Here is a 9,139-nt window from a genome sequence, read left to right as displayed (position 1 = left end):
GGCTCCAGCCAACAATGACTTCCCCATCTCAATTTTCCGGATCCGGCGGCTATAGGATTGCTCAGAATCAAGCCAGGGAGAAATCTCTGCTCGGCTGCTGCCCCGACCTTCATCTACGCCCCTCTTCACGCACAGGGGGTACCCTAAGTCCGGTTATCCAGATGGCGGCGGTGTTGCGTGTCGTTTTTCCTTCTTGAAGGGGCAATCTTGCTCGCTCTCGGTGTCCCTGGTGCTAGTATTTGGTGATGTTAGTCGTTTTGTTGGTTCGGCCCACCTCTCTTGTTTCGGGCTCGATGGGTATAGCTATGTAGTTTTCTATGTTTGGGCCGAACACCCTTCTTTGTTTCAGGTGCCATGTTCATGCCTCTTTGCGTTCGTGTCATGCAATGTATCCTTATCCGTACTAGTCCCTCTGTTCCTAAATATTTGTCTTTCTAGAGATTTCAACGAATGACTACATACAGAGCAAAATGAGCGAATCTACACTATAAAACATGTCTATATACATCCGTATGTGGTAGTCTATTTGAAATCTCTAAAAAGATAAATATTTAGGAACGAAGAGAGTATTTCTTATTCCTTCTATATCTCTACTACCTAAAAGAAACGGAATGTTTCGTCTCCCCTCTTACGTCGTTCGTCGTCCAACCCCTTCGTCACCCCCACGATCCCACCCACACACGTTTTTTCCCTTCCTATTTTTAGTCAACTCGATTTTCAATCGGTAAGGAAACTCCTGCATATCAGTCGGGTGGGGTAACTTACATTCGGTTTGGTAAGCTGATAAATTCCGTTTGGTATGCCAATAACTCACTTTGATTTATTTACATCAATAGGAAAACTTACAGGGCAACTTCCTGGTATTTTCAGGAAGCAACCTCGGTGTGATTTACATGCCTATCTTGTAATATACGGATCAATCATGGTAATAGAAATCACACCATAATATAGAAGGCTGTAAAACAGGCATGTAATCACGGTTTTCAGGAAGTAATCGCGGTAGTATAAATCACTGCGGGAACTGCCCATTTCTCCATTCTATGGAGCAATCAGGGTAATATACAATGTGGCAATGCAGATATGATTGGTCTACGCCAAATGCATATGGTAATTTGGCAGATAATCTCATAATGCACTCACTTTGGTGTCCAAGGGCGCGTGGTGGCGAGCGGCAAGGCGGTTATGCAGGATTGCGTGGGTAGATCTCATGGACGGGCTGGCGGCGCTCGTTGCGGGAGGAAGAGTACTCATGGAGGGCGTGGTGCTGCATGGCCACGCACAACCATTGTCGGGAGATGGAGGACGTGTGTGTGTGCGCCGCGGACAGTGTCGTTCTTTGTAGACGTGCTTATGCACCTGCTCGTCAGGCCCCGCGGCCTTGACGGGTCGGTGCTTGATGCCGACGCGCTCTTGTTGTCGTATTCCTCTTCATAGTGTACATCGGTAATGACTACACCTGCGTGCGCCGGGAATGGAACCAATTCACCACCCAAGGAAAGCACTGCTTCCACTGCGCATTTTTTTTCCGGTTCTTTGATCTGAGAAAAGGACCATGGCTCTCCACCCCTTCTGCTAAGGACTTGCATTGTGCAGTTCGTGGATTATATGAAGATAAAAATTTGCTCAGAAGCACCCTTGTTTATTTAATCTGCTTTACGATATTAGCAAGGAGCATGAATTGCTAACTCTGTAATGTGTGCAAGAAATTTGTATGTCAAACTGTGTGTACGTACAGATGAATAAATTTTATTTTGTTTAGTATGGTGCGTTCACAAATTATGTAATTGTTTCTTTAGGATCCTGATAATTAGTTTATCTATTAGCTCAGGAGTTTTGACCTCACTAAAGCATTATATCTCTGGTCAGAACATCAAAAGGGGCTACATGGTACGTACTAAATATCTCTTTCGTGTTTTATTATTTATATATGAATCTTTTACCAAGATTAGATAAAAAAGTTGTCATTGCACGTGGGTTTGCTGGACTTTGGTATTTGACATGCTCGAGTTACTTTCACTTTGGAATTAAATAGGAAAGCAAGAAATTTATTTTCACCTTTTCTGACATTTTGACATTGCAATGAAAAACTGATGCTCATGTATCTTAATGTGGCTCAAAACAACATGTTTATAGGATTAGGTAGATTATCTGATGATCTCTAAACACAATGGTGCGTTGAAAATTATTTATCTCCTGTAGCAACGCACGGGCAATTACCTAGTTAATGAAAAGATGCGTGAACTTTGCGTATTTACGAAAAAGAAAAAAGTATGAAAAAACAAAAAAGGTAGGTAGGGATACGACGCTTTCGCATTTTCTTTCTCCATTAAAACACCACCTCGTCGCAACGGAAAAGCCATTCTCCTCTCGCCACTCTCACCGGCCCGAGCGCTCGAGCGAACCGTGAGCGACCCTCGCCCACCGCCTCCGTTCCCCATGACGATATCGCTGCCGGCGACGGCGGCGGCTCTGTCCGTCGTCCTCGCCGCGCTCTGCCTCCTTGTGGTCCCGGCCGCCGGATTCTACCTCCCGGGCGTCGCGCCCAACGACTTCGAAAAGGTACCCACCGTACTATCTTGCGGCAAACTCTATTTCCTCCCTGCTTGCGTGGACCCCTCCCGTGCAGGATCGTGTTCTGGTCGGATCTGGGCGCAGCATGCCCAGATCTGGGCTCGCGCGGCTGGGTGTCTCGGAGATCTCCGTGCTGTCACGGGGTTAGATTGTGATGTGGCCTCGCGCAATGTAGGTGGTGCGCGGAGTGTATGCATTTCGAGAAGCCAAACTTAGAACTATGCTTGTCGCTCGAAATTATGGTTGCCCCCGCGCCTGCTTGTGCGTTAGGACGAATGAACATGCCATGGGAATGGGGTGACGAGATTTAGTAGTCAATGCACGGAGATTGACGGCTGATTGGCAGCTGGTGCGCTGGCGGCAATGCGGATTTAAAAGATGATTTATGGTCGTCAATGCTTGTCATTAAATCGTGATATAAGTTGCCTAAGTGATTTTCGAGGACCGACTAAGTTTTGGAATGCAGATTTGCTCGTTTATAAGCTGTAAAATCTCAGGTGGGAAAAAACATTGGCCTTTAAAACTGGAGTTCGCTAGGATGTGTGGCCCTTTTCAACAGTGTCAGTGCTTCTTTGATTCAAACGATTTTCATAGGAATTACATTTGTTGGTTGATAACTCAAAGATTTGAATCTCCATCTAATAATTCATATCCAACTTACTAGCATACATTATGCAGTAAGCTGGTAAATGGTTTATGCAAGTTTTGGGCCATGCTCCATGCTCACCTTTTTTCCCCCTTAGAGTTCAGTTAACTGGGATTCACTTGTTCGTATGCAACTGCTAACTGAATTATTATGGTTCAATGCAGAAAGACCATCTCCCTGTGAAAGTCAATAAACTGACTTCAATTAAGACACAACTTCCCTACTCCTTCTACTCTCTCCCATTCTGCAAGCCAGATACGATCGTTGACAGTGCTGAAAATCTGGGTGAAGTTCTCCGTGGGGATCGCATTGAGAACTCTCCATATGTGGTTTGTTCTTTTTCTATCCATTGTTTTCTTTGCCCGGTACTTTGCACAGTTGGCCTTTAACTTTTCATGTCTATGTTTTCCAGTTTGAAATGAGGGTACCTCAGATGTGTCAAATAGTCTGCAAGATTTCAGTTGGGGAAAAAGAAGGAAAGGTTCTCAAGGAAAAGATTGAAGATGAGTACCGCGTGAACATGTATGTTAGTCATTTAATTTCTGGATTATCTAAGATTTTATTGATGTCTATCGGTAGGTCTCACATAAATTCTCTACATCCAACAGGATTCTTGACAACCTACCTCTAGTTGTTCCTATTCAAAGAGTGGATCAAGAAGGTGCTTATTTCTATCAACATGGGTTCCATGTTGGAGCCAAAGGACAATACTCAGGGGTAAGTTAAACTATTATGTATTGATCAAATGTCATCTGGGGGCAAAGTTCTTCTGTGCACTTTACTTTTCTTGGTTGTTTGACAGAGTAAGGATGAAAAGTACTTCATCCACAATCATTTGTCCTTCACGGTGAAATATCACAGGGATGCACAAAGGGATGTTTCTAGGATAGTGGCCTTTGAAGTAAAACCCTACAGGTACATTTGAGCTTGTAATTATTTGAAAATTCAGGTTGTGGTGATTTGAATCTGAAAAACAATGGCATATGCTGCAGTGTCAAGCACGAATATGGACAGTGGAATGACAAGAAGACTCATCTGACCACTTGCGATCCGAATGCGAAACGTATAATTACATCATCTGATTCTCCTCAGGAGGTTGAAGCTGGCAAAGACATTGTCTTCACATACGATGTGGATTTCAAGGTGATAATTAATGTGTAAACCTTTTAGGTTCGACACTATTGAAGTGATTGTATTTGCTATAGTATTGTTTAGTGTGTCCTAGGCGGAGCTTGATATTATTTACTAATTCTTTCAACTACTCTTATCAACTTGCAGGAGAGTGATATCAAGTGGGCATCTCGCTGGGATAGTTATCTGCTGATGACAGACGATCAAATCCATTGGTTCTCCATTGTAAATTCTCTCATGATCGTTCTCTTCCTTTCCGGAATGGTTGCAATGATCATGCTTCGGACCCTTTATCGGGACATCTCCAAGTATAACCAGCTTGAGACTCAGGAGGAAGCCCAAGAAGAAACTGGATGGAAGCTTGTTCATGGTGATGTTTTCAGGCCGCCTGCCAACTCTGATTGGCTCTGTGTTTATGTTGGTACAGGTGTCCAGTTTTTTGGCATGATGCTTGTCACGATGGTCTTTGCAGTCCTTGGCTTCCTTTCTCCATCCAACAGAGGTGGACTGATGACAGCTATGCTCTTGCTTTGGGTTTTCATGGGTTTGCTTGCTGGCTACTCTTCTTCACGTCTTTACAAGTTGTTCAAGGGCTCAGAGTGGAAGAACATTGCCTTGAGGACAGCATTCACCTTCCCTGGCAGTGTGTTCACTGTTTTCTTCTTCTTGAATATTCTTATCTGGGGGCAGAAGTCCTCTGGTGCAGTTCCATTCACCACAATGTTTGCCCTTGTCCTCCTTTGGTTTGGTATCTCGGTGCCTTTAGTGTTTGTTGGGAGTTACCTTGGTTTCAAGAAACCAGCCATTGAAGACCCAGTGAAAACAAACAAGATACCCAGGCAGGTACCTGAGCAAGCCTGGTACATGAACTCAATCTTTTCGATTCTAATTGGAGGGATCCTTCCATTTGGAGCTGTGTTCATTGAGCTCTTCTTTATCCTGACCTCCATCTGGCTGCACCAATTCTACTACATCTTTGGGTTCCTCTTCCTTGTCTTCCTTATTCTAATCGTCACATGTGCTGAGATCTCGATTGTGCTCTGCTACTTCCAGCTATGCAGTGAGGATTACCTGTGGTGGTGGAGATCATACTTGACATCAGGATCTTCTGCCCTGTACCTCTTCCTATATGCGACTTTCTACTTCTACACAAAGCTGGAGATCACAAAGTTTGTGTCAGCCATCCTTTACTTCGGCTACATGCTCATCGCCTCGTATGCGTTCTTTGCCTTGACGGGTACAATTGGATTCTACGCCTGTTTAATGTTCACTAGGCTGATTTACTCGTCTGTGAAGATTGAGTAACAGTGCTCTTCTCCCTAGTTGTCTGTGAAGATTGAGTAACAGTGCTCTTCTCCCTAGTTTTCTGTTGACATGGTGAAGGTCGATGCTGTGGCCAGTGAATGCCGCCCTCTAAATTTAGCTATCTGTGGCATCAGTTCTGAGTTCTGAAAGCTGGCTGTTAAGATGAAGTGGTGATGTGTTATCCATGGTTAAACTATCATAGCTAGCTCCGTGAGTTTTATTCTCTTGTCCTTTTTTTGGCTTTAGCATTTGGATCACGAGGATGCCTGTGAAGTACCAGTTGTGAATTGTATGTGGATGCTGATAAAGTACCTGTTGTGAATTGTATGTGGATGCTGATAAAGTACCTGTTGTGAATTGTATGTGGATGCTGATAAAGTACCTGTTGTGAATTGTATATGGATGCTGATAAATCTCAATTACTTCATGCCAGAATGTAATGTAATTGTTGATGTACATTGAGCCTTTTTATTGAATATACCACTGCAGTGAAAAATATTGTGAGTAGTTAGGGCATCTCCAATCTACTCCCTCTGTAAAGAAATATAAGAGTGTTTAGATCACTATTTTAGTGATCTAAACGCTCTTATATTTCTTTAGGGAGAGAGTACATCACAAGTGTCCACACATGAGTCTGACCGGGAGACACAGCTCCTAGCGGCGGCGATTGCATACCCTCGCATCTGTTTTCTGTTTCCCCGGCGGCTCTGCTGACCGAGAGTTTTGTCGTTGATCACTGCTGCAAAGCTGGGATCTATTGATCTCCGGCGGCTACGCTGGTTGGGAGTTTTCATCGTTAATCATTGATGCTAAGCTGGGATCCGCAGTCCTACGGGTGATTCGCTGACGAGGAGTTTCTTCAACGTCGATCACATGATACAGTCAGCAATGAAACTCTTGTGTTGGAACTGCCATGGTGTGGCCAACACCAAGGAGAAGCAATGGGGGCCAAGAATGATTTTATTTTCCTGTCTGAAACATATAACACAGTTAAGGCAGAAAAGTTGAGGAAAAAACTTAAGATGGACAAGGTGGACGTTCACGAGTGCAGGTGCAAGTGGTGGCTTGCTCCTGTTTTGGCGTAACCTGATTACTATCCAGGTTGGGGACAAGAGCGAAAACTTCATTGATGTGCTAGCGGGTAGCTCGCGGGAGAAGACGTAGAGATTTACGGGCTTCTATGAGGAGCCAAAGTGGGAAAATAAGCACCTCTCTTGGGGCTATATTCATACTCTCTAAGTAGATCTGTATACTGTGGCTAGTGGCAGGTGACTTTAACGAGATGCTATATTCTCATGAAAAGGAGGGAGGGGCGCCATGGCCGATGAGTATGATGGAGAAATTCAGAGATGCTCTAGTAGAATGTGAGTCAGAAGATATGGGGTTCTCAGGAGATCAATTCACTTGGCGAAGGAGGAGGCTACGGGAATGTCTCATAGGGCCGTGTGTAATGGGCAATTTCATGGTCTCTTTCCGCATGCTAAGGTGATCAACGCAACGCACAAAAATCTGATCATTGACCGATCTTTGTGGACAAAGAGGGCGATGTGCAGGGTGACCAGCAACGCGCATATGTGAAGAAATTTGAGGCGTGGTGGCTTTAGGAGGAGAATATTATGCAGCTAGTAACAGATGCATGGGAGCACACAGATCCTACGACATCTTTGTCAGCGCGTACAACAGCACCAACCATGCATGACTGGGATAGGGAGATCCTGAAGGCACCTCATCGCCGCCTAAAAGAGCTCAAGGCTGAGTTGGAACAGCTGCGGTTGGCCCCCCTCACTGACAAGGCGGCGGACCGACAACGACACTTACTCATTGAAATAGTGGAGAACTTGAAAAAGGAAGAAATTTATTGGTACAATGGAGTCGTGCGAACTGGCTGAAGTTTGGCAATAGGAATACCAAGTTTTTTTAACAATTTTGCAACAGCTCGTAAGAAGAGAAATCATATCAGGAAATTGTTGGATGAACAAGGAGTTCGGAGAGAAGATAATGAGTCTGATGAGTAGCTTGATTAGCGAATACTTTCAGAACCTTTTCTCTTCAGAGGTTAATGTACCGAACAAGGATGTTTTAAATAAAGTAAAAAACTGTGTTACAAGCTATATGAATGAGTCTATGCTTGCTCCTTATACTGAGGAAGAAGTCAAAAAAGCATTATTCAGTATAGGTGTTTTGAAGGCTCCGGGTCCGGACGATCTACCACTAGTATAGCGTGCTGCTATACAAACGATTTTTAACCCCTTTTCGCGATGGTATTTTAAACCGCCGCCTTGCCTGTGTGTGTGCGATATGAGGGTCCTTCCCACACGACCCAGAAACTATCGGGGATAGGGAGCAGCAATGCATACATTTTGCATAACCAAGCATATGCGATACCGACATCTATCCCAAATGCGAGTCTTTTGACATCTGTTTGCGATATCTCGAATATCCCAAACGCTCCATCCTTACTACTCATTTGTGCTCGCATTACCATCGCAGTCAGTATTCTGTGGTGATACATTTACGATGCGCACCATCATAAACAGTTCATGATTATAAAACGTGTATGATAAGCAGACAATCACACACATTCACTTCTCCCAAACCGTATGCAATATATAATTAAGAAGATTAACTAATCATCATACGAGTGTCGGATAGGATTATGAAACGTCAGACCAGCATAACAGTGTCGTACAGGAAAACTATCGCACACGCTATTCTGTGGTGCAACGTTTACGATGTGTACGACATTAGAAACAATTCATGATTGTAAACCATGTACAATAAGGCCATCACAAACATTTAGTTTGCTCGCACTGTTTGTGATATTATCTGACATCACACACGCTTTGCGAACGGCAACTGTGTGCATGGTTACACACGTTTCCGCTTTGTGAACCGTGTCGAATTATGATGTATATCACACACGTTGTGCTTTACAGACCGTGTGCGCCGTAATGACCCGCAAAGCGTAATTTCACCCTAATTTAATTGATGTTATTTAAAATTGCACCGAATTTGAATTTGAAAGTAAGCTATAACTTTATTCATATCCATCAGGTTCAACAACCAATGCATTATTCAATTCACAGGTACATATGTTCAAGAATTACATAAAAAAGAATTACATAAGCACCAAATAAAAAATGATGAACCACGGTTGCATACTTGTACTCCCTCCGTCCTAAAATTCTTGTCTTAAACTTGTCTAAATACGGATGTATCAAGTCACGTTTTAGTATTAGATACATCCGTATCTAGACAAATCTAAGACAGGAATTTTGGGACGGAGGGAGTACTATTAAAGATGGTAAAGAAAGAGGTGAAAGACATTCTGGTTGCTGAACAAGGTGAAGCAGAATGCCCATATTGTGCCCTCCTCCATGCAGAAGGCACCCACGACTCTAGTCCAACCCCTTGTGATGGCCAACCGCCCATCATTCACTGTCTTCATGAGGACATCTAGATAGTCATCGTGTTTTGATAGAAATA

At 43.7% G+C, this 9,139-nt stretch overlaps 1 protein-coding gene across 1 annotated transcript; it reads left to right on the top strand.

Annotated features, from left to right (window-relative positions):
* Window positions 1-2,317: 2,317 nt before the first annotated feature.
* LOC123155846 (transmembrane 9 superfamily member 9) lies at window positions 2,318-6,109 on the top strand. Its single transcript, XM_044573991.1, has 7 exons — window positions 2,318-2,559; window positions 3,382-3,546; window positions 3,630-3,739; window positions 3,826-3,934; window positions 4,020-4,132; window positions 4,210-4,360; window positions 4,496-6,109. The coding sequence occupies exons 1-7, from the start codon at window positions 2,437-2,439 to the stop codon at window positions 5,651-5,653; spliced, it is 1,929 nt and encodes a 642-aa protein (XP_044429926.1). The 5' UTR covers window positions 2,318-2,436; the 3' UTR covers window positions 5,654-6,109.
* The last annotated feature ends 3,030 nt before the right edge of the window (window positions 6,110-9,139 follow it).

Source organism: Triticum aestivum, chromosome 7B (assembly GCF_018294505.1).
Source record: "Triticum aestivum cultivar Chinese Spring chromosome 7B, IWGSC CS RefSeq v2.1, whole genome shotgun sequence".
Taxonomy (NCBI): domain Eukaryota; kingdom Viridiplantae; phylum Streptophyta; class Magnoliopsida; order Poales; family Poaceae; genus Triticum; species Triticum aestivum.
Note: the sequence above shows the minus strand (reverse complement) of the source record. Positions and strands in the feature narration are given on the sequence as shown.